We start from the raw sequence: 21,734 nt of genomic DNA, 5'->3' as shown, positions 1-21,734 counted from the left end.
TCCATCTGCAGGTGATACGTTTTCTAATTCACAAAGAATCCAACAGATAGTGCGACATGAACCCCCTGGTTCCCTCTCACTTCCTCGCTCTCTGCCCCTTCCACACACTGTACTTGCAGGGTCTAATCTTTCCCCCAGGTTTCCCCATGTGCCACTGGCTCCTACCTGCCTTTTCTTATTTTTTTTTTTAAAGTAACATTTATTTGTATGGGACACAGAATTCAGAGGACAACTCATGGGAGTTGGTTCTCCTGGTAATTGAACTCACGCTGTCAGACTTGGCAGCAAGTGCCTCTTATTGGCTGAGCCATATTGCCACTCTCCCTTGCCCACACCTGTAGTTTTCTTCTTCAGCTCCTGCTTCTCAGCCTGAACCTGTGAGAAACCATTGTTCACATTCGCACTTTTGTATCTTAATTTGGTTTCAAAAGTCTCTATGTATGTAGGTGAGGATGATCTTGGCCTGACCCCCTGCCTCTACCTCCTAAGTGCTGGAGCTGCTGGGGAGTTGTGCTGTGTTTACCAACACAGTGCTGGGGACGGAGTTCTAGGCAAGCACTCTGCCATCCAGCTACATCCCTATCCCTGTTATGTCCACACCAACAGTCTTATCTTTTCACCCTCCCCACCACATACACCCCAACTCTCACTGAGGTTGCAAACTGTCAGCCCTAGGGTCTACTGTAAGTCAGACATTGCTATTTGTTTCATGAGATGTCATTTGAAAAAATGGATATTATAAACTGCAGGCTCTGTCTCTAAAAGAGTGAATGAATGAATGAATGAATGAATGAATAAATGAAAGTCAGAAGAAAGAAGACCACAAGAGGGTAATATGAAGATGAGGAAGGGAAGGGTGGAATGTAGGCAAAAGGACATGAGTTAGAAAGATGTTAAAAAGATTTTTTTTTTTTTAGTTTTTTGTTTTGTTTTGCTTAGTTTTGTTTTTTAAATGGTGTATAAGTGAATTCGACTTTCTGGATACTGAAGCAATAAGAACCATGACATAAATAACCAACCAACCAACATAGTTGGGGGGCTGGGCATGTATTTGAGTGGCTTCATTAACCTGACCTTGCAATGCTTTTATTTGTGAGTTCATTAGAAAAAAAACGTTTTTTTTGGTTGTTGTTGTTGTTGAAACAATTTAAAAGTGCAAACGATGTCATCTGAGATTGTTTTCCGGTCTCCTGAGAAATCAGGTGGCAGCCATGTGTCTCTTGTGTTTGCTAGGCTGCAGAGGCAGGGCAGCCCCTCCCAAAAGGACACTTGATTGGTCTCCTACCATCCTCAGTTGTTCCTCCCACGCCACGACGTGCCTGTTCATTCTTATTTGTTCTGTGACGTATTCCTCTGGGTTTGCATTTTGTTTTTCAGTTGTGGAAGTGAAAGCCACAGGGAGGTTGTTGGTTGATTTATTTTATTCCTGCTCCGTTTCTGATGTGCTCCGGAGGTGCTTGTGTTCTGATCCTTGGGGACAGCATTTCCATCTGCTGCACAGACACATGGGCTGCCCTGGATGGTCCTGCCCGCTCACCTCCAGGAAGTCTGGAGCTATCCAGTGTGCAACCGGTGCATCCATAGGCTCTCAAGATTCCACAGGGGCCTGACCCAAAGTTCTGTTGAGAAATCTTTGGGAAATTTCAAAATGGGTGCAAGTATTTAATTAAGGAGAGGTGATGTTTAAATTAAGGGTAGTGTGGTGGTTTAAATAGGTATCCTCCCCTCCCCATAGACTCATATGTTTGAATGATCAGTTCAATGGGAATGACACTATTAGGAAGTGTGGCCTTATTGGAGTTGGTGTGGCCTTGGAGAAAGTGTGTCTCTGTTGGGACGGGCTTTGAGGTCGGTCTCTCTTGTTCAAATTTTGCCCAGTGTAGGACACAGTCTCCTCCTTGCTGCCCGCAGCTCTAGATGTAGAGCGCTCAGCTCCTCCTCCAGCACCATGTCTGCCTGGATGCTCCCAATGCTTCCCCCATGGTGATAATGGACTGAATCTTGGAAGCTCTAAGCCAGCCCCAATTAAATGTTTTCCTTCGCAAGAGTTGCCCTGGTCACAGTGCCTCTTCACAGTGATGGAAACTCTAAGACAGTTAGCCTTGAAGGCAGGGTGCAGCCCACTATGTCAGGAGAAGGAACGTGCCCTTTAAACTTTTGATCAGTGGGTGATCTGTCCCTGCAGAAATCTCAAAATGCCTGCACGAGGTTGGCTGCTGTTGCCACCGGCGTCTTTCATGGATGAGGGGGTTGAAGTTCAGAGAGGTTGTGTGTCCCAGGACACACAGCAAGTGCATGGTGGAGGTTACATTCAAGGGCACAAGTTATCCCTGGGCTTTACCTGCCACCGGTGATGGTCAGCAGCCAGAAAGTTGTAGCCACTCTCTTCCCACTGTACTGGCAGTTTTTAAAAACATGAGTGCTTGGGATTTGAACTTGGGTCTTTATATATTTAAATATATAACATGTATTCACACGTATACATACATATGTGTAGGTAATGCAGGTAATATGCAGGCAAATATATATTTCAAGTTAATCCACACTGGTTTCCATTGTATATATGAATAAGAGTTTATTTACCCACTTCCTGTTGATAGACATCTAAGTTATAATGCTTTAACTTCTTGAGAGACACTACACAGTCTAATCTGGCCTCAAATTTGAGATCCTGTGTTGGTCTTCGGGATGCTGATATTACAGATGTTCTGGCTGCATCCAGTGGTTGTTAAGATTTGTTTTGGTCGCATGTAGCCCAGGCTGGTATAATGAACAGGCTATGTAGCCGAACTTCTTTTCCTGCTACCTCCACTCTCTGAAATTTGGGATTAGAGGACTGCACCACCGCAGCTTGTGCCCACTTTGTAGAACTGGAGAGTGATCCTGGGGCTTTGAGCATGCCAGGCAAGTGCCCACTGCCCAGCCCCAGCAGGTAATATTTTTAAAATGTTTGCATTTTAAAAATTGTATTTGTTTGCGTATCTGTGTGCATGCAAGTACCCTCAGAGGCCAAAAGAGGATGTTAGATTCCCTGAAAATAGTTACAGAATGTCGTGAGCTGTCGGATGTGGGTGCTGGGAACTGAACCGGGGTCCTCTGCAAGAGCAGCCAGTGCTTGTAACCACTGAACCATTTTTTCCAGTTAGCTATAAAGCTGTAGCTCCAATTCTGAATACAAATACTCTTGTGTTGTTCTTCTGTGTATAGCATATGCAAATGTGCACACACAGTAGCCCATGTTGGCACACAAAAACCAAAGGCTGTTTTCCTCAATTCCTTTTCTTTAATGTTACTTAATTTAAAATCAGTATGTACGTGTATTTGCACGGAAGTACCCTCAGAGGCCAGAAGAAAATGTTAGATCTCCTGGAAATGGAGTTAGAGAATGTCACGAGCTGTACGATGTGGGTGCTGGGAACTGAACCAGAGTTTCAAAACTGCCGAGCCTGGTGAATGCTCGCTGTTTGGTTGCATTGCTGGCCAGCAGGCTCCTGAAATTTTGTCTCTGCTCCTCCACTAGCGCCGAGGTTACAGATTCGTGCTGCCTGACTTTTGTTTTTAAAATATGGGTGCTTGGGATTTGAACTCAAGTCTTCATGCTTGCGCAGCATGCTCTGCCCACTGAGCCGTGTGCCTAGACAGCTTTGTCTTTTAACATAGACAGAGGCGTGATGGCTTCCACAAACAAGCGGACAAAGGATAATTTTCCCTCTGTCTTCTTCTTTTTTTTTAATTTAGAGAATACGTTATTAGTTTTTGTAATCAAACCCACGTAGATAAGACCTTACATATTTAATACAGTGTGTTACCCCTGTACAAATGGAAAAAACTTAAGTTCAACATTTCTAGACCAATATGGCTGTTAATTTCTGTACAGTGCCAACTCAACACAGTAAACGGGGATACTTTTTTCCAAAGTTGACAGCACAGCTAAAGTTTCAAAAAATTCAAATTATATATCTGTATATATATATTTATATTTATATAAAAAGACCAATAATAGCAGTGTGTTATGCATCAACAGCAGCAACAGCTTTTCCAGGTTCTGCAGTCATCTGAACAAAACTGTAGAGACATCCAGCACACTCCATTAAAAAAAAAAAGTAAAAAAACAAAACCCGAGAAAACAGCACAGTTCTGTTACTCTTGTGGTACCTGGCACCATTTTTTTTAAATTAGCTTCTCAATCATCATCTGGAAAGAAAACATTCTGAGCAACATCATTAAAAACAGCTCTGATAAAGCACGGTCACTACTACGTATCATAAAGCAGGTACAAGCTATTTTACATCCACAGAGGTATGATACAGTACTGTCCTACATCTATAATACTACAGGATACAATTTAAAAGGCATTATTTGAGACTTGATTCTACTTTTCCAGCAGAGGGCCCAAAGGATGGTGTGACACAGCTTTGTAAAGAAACATACTCTAGACAGGATTTCCTTTCACTAGTGGCACAGTTCTAAGGATTCATTCTCTCCATGAATGTCAGCTAAAACCGTTATTAAAAAAATGAAATATCCCTAAAACAAAACCGTATAACCACCGAATTCACATGAATATGACCTAGTGGAGACAAGCTGGACCTCACCTTACCAACAAGCAATCAAATCTGTTATGTTTAAACAGTGAGACCTCCAAGGAAGGAGATGCCAAGTAGTGCTTCAAAGCTTCGGACCACAATCAAACACAGCATCCTTTTCAACAGAAGCAGAAGCTCATCTGAATATGCTCAAGGATGCTGACATCAACATTTAATCATCTCCTCACTCATCCAGGAAGAAGGGGAGATCAGTTACTACTGTACTTTATTGTGTTCAACCAAATCACCATGTTACAAAAATAGCAAGCTGCCATAATAAAAAATAAGGCTCCTCTATCCAGCACCAGATAGCATCATTTTACTTTCAAGCCTAGAAATTGCACACTTGTATATAAACCGACCAAAGATGAGGATTGAGAGTTCATCTTTGTGGATTTTTCCTTTGATGAATATGAGGTGTCCTTCCTTATCTTTTTTGATGACTTTTAATTGAAAATTGATTTTATTTGATATTAGAATGGCTACTCCAGCTTGCTTCTTCCTACCATTTGCTTGGAAAGTTGTTTTCCAGCCTTTCACTCTGAGGTAGTGTCTGTCTTTGTCTCTGAGGTGTGTTTCCTGTAGGCAGCAGAATGTAGGGTCCTCATTGCGTATCCAGTTTGTTAATCTATGTCTTTTTATTGGGGAGTTGAGGCCATTGATGTTGAGAGATATTAAGGAATAGTGATTATTGCTTCCTGTTATATTCATATTTGGATGTGAGGTTATGTTTGTGTGCTTTTCTTCTCTTTGTTTTGTTGCCAAGATGATTAGTTTCTTGCTTCTTCTAGGGTATAGCTTGCCTCCTTATGTTGGGCTTTACCCTTTATTATCCTTTGTAGTGCTGGATTTGTAGAAAGATATTGTGTAAATTTGGTTTTGTCATGGAATATCTTGGTTTCTCCATCTATGTTAATTGAGAGTTTTGCAGGATACAGTAACCTGGGCTGGCATTTGTGTTCTCTTAGGGTCTGTATGACATCTGTCCAGGATCTTCTGGCCTTCATAGTTTCTGGCGAAAAGTCTGGTGTGATTCTGATAGGTCTGCCTTTATATGTTACTTGACCTTTTTCCCTTACTGCTTTTAATATTCTTTCTTTATTTTGTGCGTTTGGTGTTTTGACTATTATGTGACGGGAGGTGTTTCTTTTCTGGTCCAATCTATTTGGAGTTCTGTAGGCTTCTTGTATGCCTATGGGTATCTCTTTTTTTAGGTTAGGGAAGTTTTCTTCTATGATTTTGTTGAAGATATTTACTGGTCCTTTGAGCTGGGAGTCTTCACTCTCTTCTATACCTATTATCCTTAGGTTTAATCTTCTCATTGAGTCCTGGATTTCCTGTATGTTTTGGACCAGTAGCTTTTTCTGCTTTACATTATCTTTGACAGTTGAGTCAATGATTTCTATGGAATCTTCTGCTCCCGAGATTCTCTCTTCCATCTCTTGTATTCTGTTGGTGAAGCTTGTATCTACAGCTCCTTGTCTTTTCTTTTGATTTTCTATGTCCAGGGTTGTTTCCATGTGTTCTTTCTTGATTGCTTCTATTTCCATTTTTAATTCCTTCAACTGTTTGATTGTGTTTTCCTGGAATTCTTTCAGGGATTTTTGTGTCTCCTCTCTATGGGTTTCTACTTGTTTATTTATGTTTTCCTGGAATTCTTTCAGGCTTTTTTGCGATTCCTCTCTGTAGGCTTCTACTTGTTCTCTAAGGGAGTTCTCCACGTCTTTCTTGAAGTCCTCCAGCGTCATGATCAAATACGATTTTGAAACTAGATCTTGCTTTTCTGGTGTGTTTGGATATTCCATGTTTATTTTGGTGGGAGAATTGGGCTCCGATGATGCCATGTAGTCTTGGTTTCTGTTACTTGGGTTCCTGCGCTTGCCTCTCGCCATCAGATTAACTCTAGTGTTACTTTGTTCTGCTATTTCTGACAGTGGCTAGACTGTCCTATAAGCCTGTGTGTCAGGAGTGCTGTAGACCTGTTTTCCTGTTTTCTTTCAGCCAGTTATGGGGACAGAGTGTTCTGCTTTCGGGCGTGTAGTTTTTCCTCTCTACAGGTCTTCAGCTGTTCCTGTGGGCCTGTGTCTTGAGTTCACCAGGCAGGTTTCCCGCAGGGGAAAAGTTGGTCCTACCTGTGGTTCCAAGGCTCAAGTTTGCTCGTGGGGTACTGCCTAAGTCCTCTCCGCGGCGGCAGCAACCGGGAAGATCTGCGCCGCTCTTTCCGGGAGCCTCCGTGCACCAGGGTTCCAGATGGCGTTTGGTGCTTTCCTCTGGCGTCTGGATGTGCGCAGAGTGCAGTCTCTTCTGCTTTCCCAGGCGTGTCTGCCTCTCTGAAGGTTTAGCTCTCCCTCCCACGGGATTTGGGTGCAGAGAACTGTTTATCCGGTCTGTTTCCTTCAGGTTCTGGCGGTGTCTCAGGCGCAGGGGTCCTGCTGCTCCTGGGCCCTCCCCTACGGGAACCCAGAGGCCTTATACAGTTTCCTCTTTGGCAAGGGATGTGGGCAGGGGTGGGCAGTATTGGTGGTCTCCTCCGCTCTGCAGCCTCAGGAGTGCCCACCTGATCAGGCGGTGAGGTCTCTCTCCCACGGGGTTTGGGAGCAGAGAGCTGCTGCGGGCCGGGATCCGCGGGTTTCTCTCTGTTTTCTGTAAGAGCCCAGGATGGGAACATCGCTTTCAGGAGGGTAGGCCTATAATCAGCCTTAGCAGATGGTGCTGTGGGGTTTTACTAAGTGATTGTTGGGCTACAGACACTCCCACCAGAGCTTGTGAGTCAGCTTGCTTTTAAAAGCTACCTCTGGGGATTTCCCAGGAAGACTTTCTATCACAGTGGGAGGAGCGCCAGGCAGCTTCTTTTCATCTTTAGTTTTTTATAGTTCTTGAGAATAATAATGCAAACAAACACAGCAAAAGTAAGCAGATACCAGACTGTGTTCTGAGCATTCCTGCTAAGGCTGCCCCATTGGCAGCTGAAGTTGCTCCCTGCTTCCTAACCGAGGGGCACCCCAACAGGAAAGAGACTGGTGACAGAGCCGCAGAGCGTGACATCTCATACCTGCAGCCTCAGTGTCCAGGAGGCAGCAGCAAGAGGATCGGGAGTTTGAGGCCAGCTGGGGGATATGTTGTGAGTGCATGGCTACCCTGAGCTACCTAGGCAGCATTTAAAAACAAAATAAAACAAGGTGTGCCGAGATGATTTGGGGAGTAAAAGTATATGCTGCACAAGCCTGGTGACCTGAGTTCTACTCCTTGGTCCGATGGAAAAAGGACAGAGCTGATTCCTGAATGCTGTCCTCTGATTCACACACACATGTGTATGTGCATGTGCGTACACACACACACACACACACACACACACACACACACACACACACAAATCTTAAAACCAACCAACTAAACAGAGAGCATATACATTGTCACCAAGCTGAGGCATTCTTCCTGGTCCCAGTTGAGAGCAGGTGTTTTTCTTTCAGGAATTCTTGGGGTGGGGGTCTAAAATCTTTGCCTGTTTATCTTTGGATGTTAGGGTAAAGAGATGGTACCCTTTGCCCAAGCCTATGCCATTGCAACCAACCAGAATAGAGAAGGACAAAGCTGGTAGGTATTTTATACTTAGCTGTTTACTTTTGTGTGTGGAGGGTGGAGTGGGGTGGGATGGGTCACGGTACACATATGGAGGTCACAGATCAACTTAAGGGAGGCGGTTCTCTCCTTCCACCAAGTGTTCCAGGGATCAAACTCAGAGCATCCGGCTTGGCAGCCGCCATCTTTGCTCGCTGAACCAATCTTGCCAGCACAAAGCTATTGAGTGAACTGGGGAGTAGGTTTAATGGTTGGCATCATCAAGGCGAAGCAGTGAGCGAATCCCAGGAGATAGGAAAATCATGACAGAAGCTTCTGGATCTAAGGACCAAAGTCTCAGACAAGGGTGAAGGCCGGGACAGCAGGCAGAGAGCAGAGCGTTTTTTAACAGAACAGCAGGCGGGCTTGCTGACTGGCTGTGTGCAGCATGAGGCAAAGAAAAGGCTTCTAGAAGGGTGGAGGGGTCCTGAGCAAGAGTGGAGGGGGTGGGAGGAGAATGGGCTGGAGGTACAGAGAGCTGAGTTTCCTTGGAAAATGATGCGTTTAGTTGTAGGTTTCAGAGGCCGTTGAGACATTTCCAAGAGAAACAGAGTGGTTGGTGGGCAGATGGCTCAGCGGTTAGGAGAGCACGTGGCTCTTCCAGAACCCATGTTGGGCAACTCACAACCTCTTCTAACTGCAGCTCCTGAAGAATCTGACACCCTCTTCTGGCTTCCAAGGGCACTGCACTCAGGCACACATACGCAAAGACACCCAGGCATACATATAATTTAAAAATTAAACAAAGCTCTTTAAGTAGTTGTCATAGTTTGGGTTTTATTTCTGTGAAGAGATACCATGACCCCAAACCACTTTTATAAAGGAAAACTTGGGGTTTGCTTACAGTTTCAGAGTCTTAGATCGTTATCATCATGGCATTGTGTAGGCAGACATGGTGTTAGAGAAGGAACTGAGAGTTCTACATCTTGATCCTCAGGCAGCAGAGAAAGACTGTAAGACACACCGGGAGTATCTTGAGCAAGTGAAACTTCAAAGCATGCTCCCACAGTGACACATTTCCTCCAACAAGGCCACTCCCTATGGAGCCAAGGTTACCAACACATGAGTCTATGGGGACTCTTCCTATTCAAACAACCTCAGTGATAACTGGTCATACAGATAGAAAATATATGGTTCACACAGCCAGTATACACAATTTAACATAAATATGTGTTCTTATATCATTTATTTAATATAGAGATAATTTAGTGTAAATTGTATGCTGTGTGTGTGTGTGTGTGTGTGTGCGCGCGCGCATGTAGTGCACATGTGTGTGGGGGTGTGCATGTTTGTGTGTTGGGGGGTATGAAGGTCAGAGGACAACTTTGGGAGTCATTTCTCAGGTTCCACTGTGGGTCTCTCTGAAGCCTGGGCCTTGTTGGTTAGGGATAGCCAGTGAGTCCCAGAGAGCCTCCTTCCTGGGTGTGAGGCCCCCATTCTTGGATAGCAAACATTTTCCTGACTGAGCCATCTTCCCTGGGACACATATCTCACTTATGAAAAGTTTTCAGGTATTAATGCCCAGAGTCATTGCTTTATTTTCATGCTTCTGCCCTTTCCTTTCCTTTCCCCCCTTAAGTGCAAATTTTAAATGTTCTGTTATATTTTATTTATTTAGCTGTATTGTGTTTTATTTATCTGTGTGTATGTATCCTGCAAGCATGTTGGCAGGCACAGCTGGTAGCTAGACAACAGCTCACAGGAGTCAGTGCTCTCCTGTCACACAACCCTGGGAATCAAATGCGGGTCATTTGACTTGGTTGGCAGTCATCTCTACCCACTGAGCCAGCTTGGTGGCCGTTTATTTCCTTTTTGTTTCAGAAGTATTTTTTAAACATATACATGGTTGTTGAACACACTCGAGGGGTTAAATGCATTACAATAGGCATATTATGACCAACCAGATCAGGGTCATTGGTTGTCTATCCCCTCAGATACTGGCTATTTCTTTATACAAGAATGTTCAAAATCCTATTTGTTTTTAATTAATTGAAGTATTAATTAATTGCATTAATCATTTAACTAACTGAGGTCAACTACAGTTACCCAACAGCTATTTGTATTAATAAAAAACCAAGCACTTTAGTCTGTTTTTCATCCTCTTACTTTGTCTCCTTCCCCTGCACTCTCCCCAGGCTCCAGATACTACCTCACACCAATATAACAATGCCCTTCCACGACATCAGCTTTTTAGCTTCCACATATGTTCTAGTTTCATTTCTGTTACTGCAACAGGATATCTTAACAACAGGCAGCTTCTTGGAGAGTTTACTATAGAACACAATCCCATGCTACAGAGAAGTCACGCTGACGGGAACGTGAGACTTGTGGTCCATCAGATTTATAGTGGAGAGGCAGAGAGAAATGAGTGCATTGCGTGCTCACTTGCTTGATGATGCTCAGCTCAGTTTCTCCATTCTTACACAGTTTGGTATCCTTGCCTAGGGAATGGTGTCACCTACAGTGGGCTAGATCTTCCCACTCAGTTAACGAAGATGATCCCCTACTGACATGCACACAGGCCAACCCAACGCAGACCATCCCTCGCTAGTACTCTATCCCCGGGCGGTTCTATGTCGTGTCAAGCTAATAAAGCTGACCATCCCAGTGTATAAGTGTTATCATGAGGTGTCTATCTTTGCAAAAGTGTTTCTGTAGCCATCACACCAATTTTCCCCTAGCTACTTCAAGAACACCTTTAATAAAACAAAGTTGGGTATTCCTGGTGTGGTGACAAACACTTGTAATCACAGCACTTTGTGGGCTGAGATGCGAGAATTGTGATTTGGAGTCAAGACTTGGCTATACAGTAAGTTGTGGCTAGCCTGCTCTATATAACAAGACCTTGTCATAGACAGACAGACAGACAGACAGACAGACAGACAAACCAATAGGCAGGCAGACATCTTTTTACATTTCTGTATGCCTCCCCTACAATCAATGTATGTCTGTGACGTACACTGGGTTTAATCAAATCCCAAGCCCACATACACTTTCTAGATTTTTCTTCAATAAGTATTGTTTTGTTTCATAGCACACTGCTTGGAATCTGCCACCAAGATGGTTAATCTTGTCATCTAAATCACCAGCTATGATGGCAATTTAGAATCACCATGGAAACCCTCTGGCTATATCTATGAAGATGTTTCCAGACTGGTTTAACAGATTAGGAAACCTCACCATGAATGACACCTGCAGTCCAGGGAGTGGGGTACAGGGCTGAGTAAAGAGGAGAAAGTGAGCCAGCACTAGCATCCGACATTTTTCTGCTTCCTGATTGTGCACGCAATGCTCCCTGCTGCTTCATGCTCCTGCAGCATGCCCCTCCCCACACCCAGTGGTAGCTTGCTTCTTCAAACTGTGAGTCAAAAATAAACCCTTCCTTTTTAACCACTGAACCATCTCTCTGGGCCCCTGCTGTCTTTCTAACATTCAGCACCTTGCCTAGCACCCTTCACTGTCTGACCACTGTCCCTCAGTCCTTAGGTTTTGAATCCTGTACCTGAAGACACCCACAGGACACTGAAGCAGGAGAAGTAAAAAGAAAAAAGCCACGCCTCCTCCTGAGGAGATGCAGAGCCTCAGGACTGAGCAGACACAGGGACTACTGCCTCGGGACAGCAAGGCCTGGGAGAAGCCATGCCACTCCACCTTCCCCAAGGACTGGGAGGCTGTGGAGGTCGGGGCCTCCAGCTGTGACAGTGATGAGAAAGGTGAGGGGTCCTGTGGGAGCTGGGCAAGGGAGATGCTCTCGGCAGAGCTTAGGAGGAGCTGAACATCCATTCGTCACTCACTGACTTGTGGAATGTTGAACTGGTCATTTTTTTCTCTGCATAACATTTAGTCACATTATGCAACACGCATCTATGGGTTTATACTTCTGTAGGTCAACAGTTTGACGTGACCTCAGGGGACATTTCTCCTGTTGTCTGTTTTTGCATGTGCCTGTGGGGTCATAGGGAGCCGGCAGAGCTGTTTCTTAGATGGCTTTCTTCACACACAGCTTGGTTGACTATCTGGAATACTCGAGCCTTGTGTCTCCAAGAGGTTTGTTCTCACGGGTCCTTGGAGAGTAGTGAGGAACAGGGAATGCTGGGATACCCAAACACTTAAACTTAAAAATAATTGTGTGTGTGTGTGTGTGTGTGTGTCTATGAGCAAGTGTATGCAAGTACCCACAGAGGCCAGAAGAAGGCGCAAGGTCTTCTGTAGCTGGAGTTAAAGGCATTTATGTTTGATGTGGTTGCTTTTAACCATCGAGAATCTCTCCATTCATCCATCCTCACATCCCTCCTAGGCACTGAGCATCCCTCAAGCCCTTCTAACCACTGAGCATCTCTCCAGCCCTCCTAGGCACTTTTAAGCCTTTGCTAGCAGCTTGATGATCCTATGTGATTGTATGAAACTCCACGTGGAGATACAACACACATGCATGTGCGCGTGCGTGCGTGCCTGCGTGCATGCGTGCACCCACACACACTCATCCCCCCACACACTTAGAGACACACAGACACACACAGACACACACACAGATACACACATACTCACACACACACTCTCACACACACCCCACACACAGAGACACATACAGAGAAACACACACAGTGACATACACAGAGACACCCCCACACACAGACAGACAGACAGACACACACACACGCACAGACAGACACATACACACTCTCACACACACACCCCACACAGAGGCACACACAGAGAAACACACAGTGACACACACAGAGACACCCCCCCACAGACAGACAGATAGACAGACACACACACACACACACTCACACACACACACACTGAGACACACACAGAAAAACACACACAGTGACACACACAGAGACACAGACAGACAGACAGACACACACACACACACACGCACAGACAGACACATACACACACACATACACACACACGCACCCTTACCTACTTATCTCAGATAGGGAACCCACAAATGAAGTTACTAACAAGAACATGAATGGGCAGAGGCCAACGTGTTGTTAAACCCACAACAAATGATTCAGGCCCTTATTCTAATAATTATGCAGCTTAAATGTCAGATGGATTGAGGGCATCAAGCCTGTTTTTAGCTGCTTTCTAGAACACAGGTTGGCTTAGGAAGTCAAAGGTGAAAGGTAAGAGATCAGTTAAGACAGACCCCTGGGCCAACATGCTGGATCAGTGGATAAAGATGCTGGCTATTAAGGCTGACGGGCTGAGTTTGACCTCCACACGGTAGGAGATAACTGATTCCCACTGACCTACACACGTGTGCTATGGTGTGTGCCTCCACTCACCCCTCAAAGTGTTAACAGAAAAAAAAAAGTAGACTCTAAGTTGGGCATGGTGACTGACTCTTGTAATCCAGTACTTAGGAGGCTGAGGCAGGAGAATTGCTCATGCGTGTGAGGCTCACCTGGCTCAGAGAGAGGTTTCCAGGCCAACCTGAGTTTCATAAAACAAAACAATCTCTGCTAACCTCATTCAGCTCAGGATTGAGAAGGATGCATGGGTAGTAACTGTGTGAGGAGTTCTTCCCTGGAAGTTTCTCTTGTGGAAGGTAGGGAAGATCCTGGAATAATTTCTCTTTGTTGCCTCACTCAGATCTTAGCTGGAAGCCCATTAGGGAACTTTTACCTTCCGGACAGGTGAACGGAGGAGCCCATCAGATGGCCCAGTTTTAGTCATATAGTCAGCTGTAGGATCAGAACAAATCATGATAATGTTATTAGCCACACAAGTACTCTCTCTCTCTCTCTCTCTCTCTCTGTCTCTCTCTCTGTCTCTCTCTGGTGTGTGTGTGTGTCTGTGTGTGTGTGTGTGTGTGTGTGTGTGTGTGTGTGTGTTTAAACGCGTCAGGTCGTTGGACGCCATGGAGAGAGCTTGGTGAGCTGACCCCCGAGTCTGGTTGCTCATCCACAGCCCTTTTCTTCTCTGCTCTTTTGCCTCACAGATCTGTCTTCTCAAGAGACTGGGCTTTCTCAGGAGTGGAGCTCAGTGGAGGAAGATGAGGAGTCAGAGGATTCTCAGGTGTGTATAGGGATTATTTCCTTTATTATAAATGTTACCCTGAGGATCCCAGTGAGTTCTTACATTTCATTCCTCAGCCTGGAATGACTTCTCTGCTCAGTAGTTCCAAGTGCTCTCTTGTGGGAGATATTCCACATTCCTGTGATGATCAGACATAGTAACACCCCACACACGACCATATGATATGTGTGTATCTTTATGGACACAAACCACCCATAGCTTTCCACTCATAATCATCCATCCTTCCATCCATCCATCCATCCATCCATCCATCCATCCATCCATCCATCCATCCATCCACACACCCGCCCATTCACCTATGCCACTCATATATTCATCCACATATTCATCTACCCATTCACCCATCTATCCATCCATTATCTATTCACCTACTCACCTGTCCACTCATCTATCTACTTATCCATCCATCCACTCACTCATCTACCCACCCGCCAACCCACCTATAATACCATGCATGCATCCCTCCATATGCCTGCCTACCCATCCACCCACCCCCTTCATGCAGTCACTCTCTCCCACTGATACCCTGGGTTCGATCTCCTGCATAGCATGATTCTGTAACCCAGCCCTTAGGGAGTAGAGGCAGGAAATAGGAAGCTCAAAGATCATCCTTGAGTATGTAGTGAGTTTGAAGTCAGTCTTGGCTACATGAGGCTGTCTCAAAAAAATAATTTAAAATGTTTTTCCATTAATTAATTAACTAGTCAATCAATCAGTCAATCAATCAATCAATTAATTTACATTTCAGTTGCAACTTCCTGCAACTTGATATGCCAAGGCAGGTTGATATCTATGGGAGGTCTCCCCTTCCCTGAGGAGAAATGGAAGGGGGAAGGGGAAAGGGGGAGTGGGAAGATGGAGGTGAGAAGGAGGGACTAGGAGGAGAGGGGGGAGGGAAGCTTTGATCTGGATGTAAAGTAAAAAAAGGTTTATTTAAATAGGGCAATACAGAAAACACAAAAACATATTGGTCATGCATATTGGTCATTTTCAAATTTACTTCAACTTTAGAAGAAACAACGTATTAGTGAGCATTCCTGTCATTGCTACCACAACACCTGATGATGCATGAGAGGCAAGATTTACTTTGGCTCATGATTTAGGGGGGAATTTTAGGAGGATTTTAGGAGGAAGCAAAACAATGGGGAATCAGGGCTTTGCATAGGTTTACCCGGACTACTTCCCTCAGCTTTCCCCATCTCCCGAAGCCTCCCAGAACAAGGCTGTGAACAAACACGCGAGGCAGGACTCTGTGGAGATATCCAGAAGTAGACCAGAACAAGCACCGTCTGACCTGGGAAGAGAAAAAAGGAGTTTGAGTATTAAGAAGCAGGTATCTGAGGCTGGAGAGATGGCTCAGTGGTTAGGAGTGATTTCCACTCTTCCAGAGGATCTGAGTTCTGTTCCCAGCACCCATGTCAAATACCTCACAGCCACCCATAACTCCAGCTCCACGGGATCCAATGCTCTCTTCCGGCCTCTGTGTCTGTGGGTACTGCATTTATGTGGACAGAACCCACTACCACCAACAGGCACACATACACCTGTAATTTATTATAAATATGGGGTTAGAGAGATGGCTCAACAGTTAAGAGCACCAGTCTTAACTTTAACTGAATCAGAGGACTAAGGTTCAGTCCCTAGCACCCACATGGCAGCTTACAACCATCTGTAACTCTAACCCCAGAGGACCTGAATCCATCTTCTGGCCTCCTGGGACACCAGGCATACACACAGGACACAGAGATACACGCAGGCAAGATGCCCTCCCCTATATACAATAAAAAAAAATAAAAGTAAAAGCTTATAAAACTAAAACGGATTTTTTTTTTTTAAAAAGAAGGGAAACAGTTGTCTGTAGTGATAGGATGATGTGGCAATGTTTTTGGCTACAGTAATAGGAATAAAAGAAAGTGGTTAACTATGGAAATGCTTCGAAGGCAAAGCCAACAGCACTTGCTGATGCCCTTTTTTGGGTGGAGAGAAAGGAAGCCCAGAGCCATGTTTTAGAGGAGGGGGTTTGAAGGAACGACTTGTGGTGCTCAGAGGAGAAGCACTTGGCAAGAGTGAGGATCGAGTTTGGATTTTCAGAACCCATGTAAATGCTGGGTGCATGTGGCAATCTGCCTGTAATTCTAGCACTCTGAATGTGGAAGGCAGAGACTGGGGAATCCTTGTTGCAAGTAACCTAACTACACTAGCCTATGTCACCAAGTTCTGGGTTTGATTGAGAGCCCCTGCCTCAATGTATAAGGTAGAGATCAACTAAGGAAGATTGCTAATGTTAACTCAGGTTTCCATAGGCATTTAAATGTGCACACGCACGTGCGCACACACACACGCGTGCACGCGCCTGTGTAAATATATATGTGTTTCCACAGGCATTTAAATGTGCACACGCACGTGCACACACACACGCGCGCGCGCGCACGTGCACGCGCGCCTGTGTAAATATATATGTGTGCCTATACACATGCAAACACGAATGCCACAAACATGGGGAAAAGTTCAAAGCTGCTGTTATATCTATAAATGAATGTTCATACAATAAGATAGACGGTTGGGAATTTAAAAGAGGGGTTGGGTCAAGAACCACACACCCGTGTCACAATACTCAGTCTTTCTATATAGTGATATTTCACAATTTTCATCCTTTATTCTGAATTTCTTTTCTTCAAAGCACAGGTACATTGCTTGCCTCCATGTTTATCTAACATCTGGTTATTGTGCCATGCAGTTTAAACTCCAACAGTTTCTCTGCTGGTAGACCCTTAATCATACGGTCATCTTTCCCTGTGGTTAATGGTGTCAACCTCCTTCCTTTCCAGGACTGATATTTTCTTTCTCCCCCTCTTTTAGGGCTTTGTGGAGTGGTCCAAGGCTCCACAGCAAACCACCATCGTGCTGGTAGTGTGCGTGCTGTTCTTATTCTTGGTTTTAACTGGGATGCCCATGATGCTCCACATTTAACTACCACAGAAGCCGCTGTATGGAAACATAATCCCGCGTCACGTTAAGAAACTGTCCTGGCTAGAAACAAGGAATGGATACCGAGCATTAAGAAATGCCTTTCACATCCATCGAGATGAGTTTATAATTATTTGTAATTTATTTATCCGAAAGATTTGTTTTAATTATGTGTCTGTGTGTGTTTGTTGTTGTGAGTGCAGTACCCGCAGAAGCCAGCAGAGGGAGTTTGATCAAGCCCCTGGAGCTAAAGTTGTAGGCAATTGTGAGCTGCCCGATATGTGTGCTGGGAGCAGAGCTCTGGTACCCTTAACTGCTGAGCTGTGTCTGTAGCTTTATGAGATCCCCCCCCCCCCATAAAACTTTTTATTATGAGGTTTCTGTATTACTAAAATTTATTTAAATGAATACATCATTGATCATAAAAACATTATTTTGCACACTATTGAGAAGTTGTGTAAGAAACTGCTGAGAAAGAAAAAAATGTGAATTAATTATAAGACATTATGAATTGGAAGACATCTCTTCAGAGAAGCTAAAAAATGTGCAACTTAGGATCAATGTCGAACCATCTCTGTCTTCTATAAAATTATCCTTGTACAATTTAACATTTTGCCTGACTATGTGTCTATGTACCATGTGTGTGCCTGGTTCCTGTGGAGGCCAGAAGAGGGTGTTGGATCTCTTAAAACTGGAGTGACAGATGGTTGTGAGCCACCGTGTGGGTGCTGGGAATTGAACCTGGATCCTTTGGAAGAGCAGCTAGATCTCGTAACCGTGGAGCCATCTTCCCGCCCCATTATCACAGCATCTTCAGTGTGTAGTCTTTCCATATAGACTTCCTTTTCTTGCTATTTTATATGAGCACACTTGCCTCTATCTTGATGTGTTAAGTTGGTGCTATTTTTGTGAAGTTTTGGACTCATGGCTTAACCTTACATCACTGAGAGATCTGAGTAATTTTTTTTATGCTTTTGAATAATTTCTGTAGCTTGAGGAATATCAGGTCCTTGACAGCTTAAAAAAAATTTACTGTGTCTGGAGAGATGGCTTCATGGTTTATAGTGTATACCTCCCTTGCAATTTGCTTCCTGACACCCACATCAAGACAGTGCACAATTACCTATAATTCCAGCTCCAGGGACTCAGACTCCCCCTCCTGGCCTCTGGGGACATGACACCCATATGCACATACCCACCCATATTCCCCCACACACATACATATAATTAAAAAATAAATCTTTTAATTTTTTTTTAAAAAGAATTCACCGGTAATCAATTCCAAGGTTTGTGAGAGGGAAATCTCAGATGATGTTTGGAAAGCAGTTTGAATTATCGCAAGCCATTACTATGATAATTCTATCTTGGTACCTTATGAATACTTTTTTACTTTTTGGATTCATTTTGATGATTTATAATAGTCTTTTATCTTCTAGAGAGTCCTTCATTCTGTAGATCTTTTGAGATTATAAGCTTAGTTATGAACACTATTTTTATAATTAAACAAAAAGATTCTCTGCATTTCCCCCCCATCACTGTTTTCCTTTTAACTTGCCATTGTTGCTCCCTTGTTATTTGTTTGCTTTTACCAAACACTTATCTGGCGTTTATTATTGTTTTCCCAAAGATCTAGTGTTTGGCTTTATTTATATGTATTCATAGTTTGTAAAATTATAAATATTTGTATTTATTATTTCTTTTGTTATTTCTAATATGTTAACTTACAGACTATACATACTGTGCTTAGTTCTGACTACTTTTATTTCTTGTGTCACATTTTAAGCAGAATACTTAATTTGCATTCTCTCTGTATTTGCAATAACATACTTAATAATAGAAAGGCCCTTCTGGATTTAATAACACTGGCCATGTCATGACATTATATAATAATCTACATCCTTGCTCATCTTGACTTTTTTTGTAGCAGCCCTAGTAGATGCGTCAAAGTCCAGTGGTTTAGTTTGTTTTCTGTCTAACATTATTTTTGCGGGGCTGTGGGGCTGGGGACATGGCTCAGTGGGTAAGAGCGCTTGCTCTGCAAACATGGAGACCTGAGTTTGAATTCCTGGGATCCACATAACAAACAGGTTGGAAAGCAATGGAGGAAGACATCATGTCTTGCTCTGATCTCCACAAACACATGCATGAGTGAGCACATGCATACTCACATGGATGCAACCAATCCCCCTCCCCCCATCCATGCATTCCCCCCCTACACGCAAAAGGAAATGGAGCCGTCTAATTCTTGTGAATGTAACCTATGGTATATTTGCTTCCAAAACATTTGTGAAGCTTCAACTATGGCCAAGAGCGTGTCTGGACTTTATACCTGTTTGATGGGTGTTAAAGCTGAATACCTACTCTTTGAAGACTAGAACTCCATGTATGTCTGTCAACCCAGCCTCATCAGCGATGCAGCTCAGCTTCACCCGGCTTTGGATTGCTTCATCTGTTCTTTAACTCATCAGTGTTTTTTTTTTATAATATTTGCTTTATGTATATACAAATTGTGTAATTCAATACTAACAAATCCGGAACTCTTATAACTTGCTGATTAGATGACATATGTAAAACACCAAGCACATCAGGCATATAATAATCACTCAATAAATGCCAGTTTAAACCAGGTTCTGACTCTTTTATTGCGTGAGAAATGATTTCCTTTAGCCAATTCAATAATTTGAAATTCTCCTGGTCAAGTATAAATTGGTACGAGTATCCTTCTCTATTTTCAAAGCCCTGTGGGCGTGCACAGAATCTGTCTACTGTACTATTTTGCTTTGTGGATTTTCTTTTTCCTTTTTTTAGGTGTATTTATTTTACTTTGTGGGTAGAGTGTTTTACCTGATTGTGTACCACATGTGGGCCAGGTGCCTACAGAGGTCAGAAGAGCGTGTTGACTCCCCTGGAAGTGGATTACAGATGGTTGTGAGTCACTCTGGGTTCTGGGAACCAAACCCAGGCCCTCTACTAGAGTAGCCAGTGCTGTTAATTCCTGAGCCATCTCACCAGCATATAGAGTTTTCTTTCTTTAAAAAAACTTTGTTTGTTTGTTTATATATTTTGTGTATGTGTGTGCAAGTCTTTTTTTCTTAAAAAACTATTTATTTGTTTATTTAGTGTGTGTGTGTGTGTGTGTGTGTGTGTGTGTGTGTGTGTGTGGAGAGGCAGCTCTCCTCAGAATGTACAGGATCTTGTGTGTATATCAGTGGGGATTTAGCCAGTGTCCCCCGCTCATGGAGGAAGCTCAGCAGGGGTCTTCAGGTCCAAGTAAGCCTCGTGGGGTCCCCGAATGGGTAATCGCAGCCACCAGGCAATCCCGGCAGTATCATTTTCTGCCCTGGTAACTCAAGCTATGTGGCCCTTCTCTGTGGCTGTTGTGACTCACTGTACCCCCTGGATAGTATTCGACATCAGCCAGAGGAGGCAGCCATGCACAGGGGCTTAAGAGGGGCACAGGCAAGCTCAGAGATAAGGAGAAGCAAATTCCTTCGACACATCCCTCCCACACACATCCCTCCTTTGACACATTCTAGACAGCTACAAAGAGTTACATGAGAGATAGAATGTTTCCCATGCCCCTTCTCTGCTGGAGTGTGAGGATTTCTGAGAGTAGTTCATGGAATTCAGGGAATCATTGGTTTTACTGTTACTTTTTGTGTGTGTTGGAAAGATGTTTATTTTTATGTGTATGAGTGTTTTGTCTGTGCACTACATGCTTGTAGGACCTGCCAGAAGACAGCATCAGATTCACTGGAACTGGACAAGGTGATTGAACTGGGGTCCAATTTTGAGACCCTTTCTCAAAACAAAAAATTTTTTGAAAGCAGTAAGCATTCTTAACTGACTTATCTCCCTAGCCCTTAGTTATTTTTTATTTTTTGAAAATGTCATACATGTATATAATGTATCTTGGTGTCCCCGCCAGCAGGGACCCAGTTATTCAGGGTTCCGAAGGGGCGCTACCCTTGGGCCTAAATGGGGGGCGAGAGAAGGAGACCAAGCAAAAGTTCTGTTGTCAAGGACTTGTTTATTGAGAGAAATGTACAGCATTTAAAGCTGAGGCAGGAATAGAAGTGGGAACTGAAGCTTAGGGTGGGGGAGTTTGGGAAGTGCCCAAGGATATAAGGTGAATCACCACACTGCAAGATATCCTCCTATAACAGAGGCAACAGTCTTCCGGGGACTTTGTTCTTTGAAAAGGTCAAACCCTTCTCAGGAATCTGCTCAGGGACATCCGGTGTTTTGCTCAGGCTGAAACATCCTGTCATTGCTCCCAGGGTCTTCCTGGGAGAGGCTTTAGTTCAACAATCTCATGTCTGTATGGCAGTCATTTCAAGGTTGAACCTCTGAGGCCATGCAGCCCAGAGTCACGTAGCCACCTTGAGCTATGCAGTCACAAAGCGGCCAGGCCCAAATCCAATATGGCTCCTTACATCTTGGTTATTCCCATTTCCACCCTTTCTTATAGCTTCCTCCACCCCTACATTTTTTTTTTAATCATAT

The 21,734-nt window shown here is 43.9% G+C and overlaps 1 protein-coding gene across 4 annotated transcripts in view; it reads left to right on the top strand.

Annotated features, from left to right (window-relative positions):
* Smim17 (small integral membrane protein 17) overlaps window positions 1-19,854 on the top strand; it is a 47,918-nt gene extending 28,064 nt beyond the window's left edge. For 2 of the 4 annotated variants that reach the window (XM_017589551.3, XM_006228194.5), the window contains exons 2-4: window positions 11,684-11,917; window positions 14,164-14,240; window positions 17,121-19,854. In XM_017589551.3, the coding sequence (XP_017445040.1) occupies window positions 11,776-11,917; window positions 14,164-14,240; window positions 17,121-17,231 (330 nt within the window). In that variant the 5' untranslated portion in view covers window positions 11,684-11,775 and the 3' untranslated portion in view covers window positions 17,232-19,854. Of the gene's footprint in view, window positions 1-8,652; window positions 9,716-11,683; window positions 11,918-14,163; window positions 14,241-17,120 lie in introns of those variants that run through there. The other 2 variants (XM_017589552.3, NM_001109138.1) reach the window with 2 other exon arrangements.
* Window positions 19,855-21,734: the final 1,880 nt, after the last annotated feature.

This window comes from Rattus norvegicus, chromosome 1 (genome assembly GCF_036323735.1).
Source record: "Rattus norvegicus strain BN/NHsdMcwi chromosome 1, GRCr8, whole genome shotgun sequence".
NCBI classification, from domain to species: domain Eukaryota; kingdom Metazoa; phylum Chordata; class Mammalia; order Rodentia; family Muridae; genus Rattus; species Rattus norvegicus.
The sequence above is the reverse complement of the archived record's forward strand: the minus strand, read 5'-3'. Positions and strand labels throughout refer to the sequence as shown.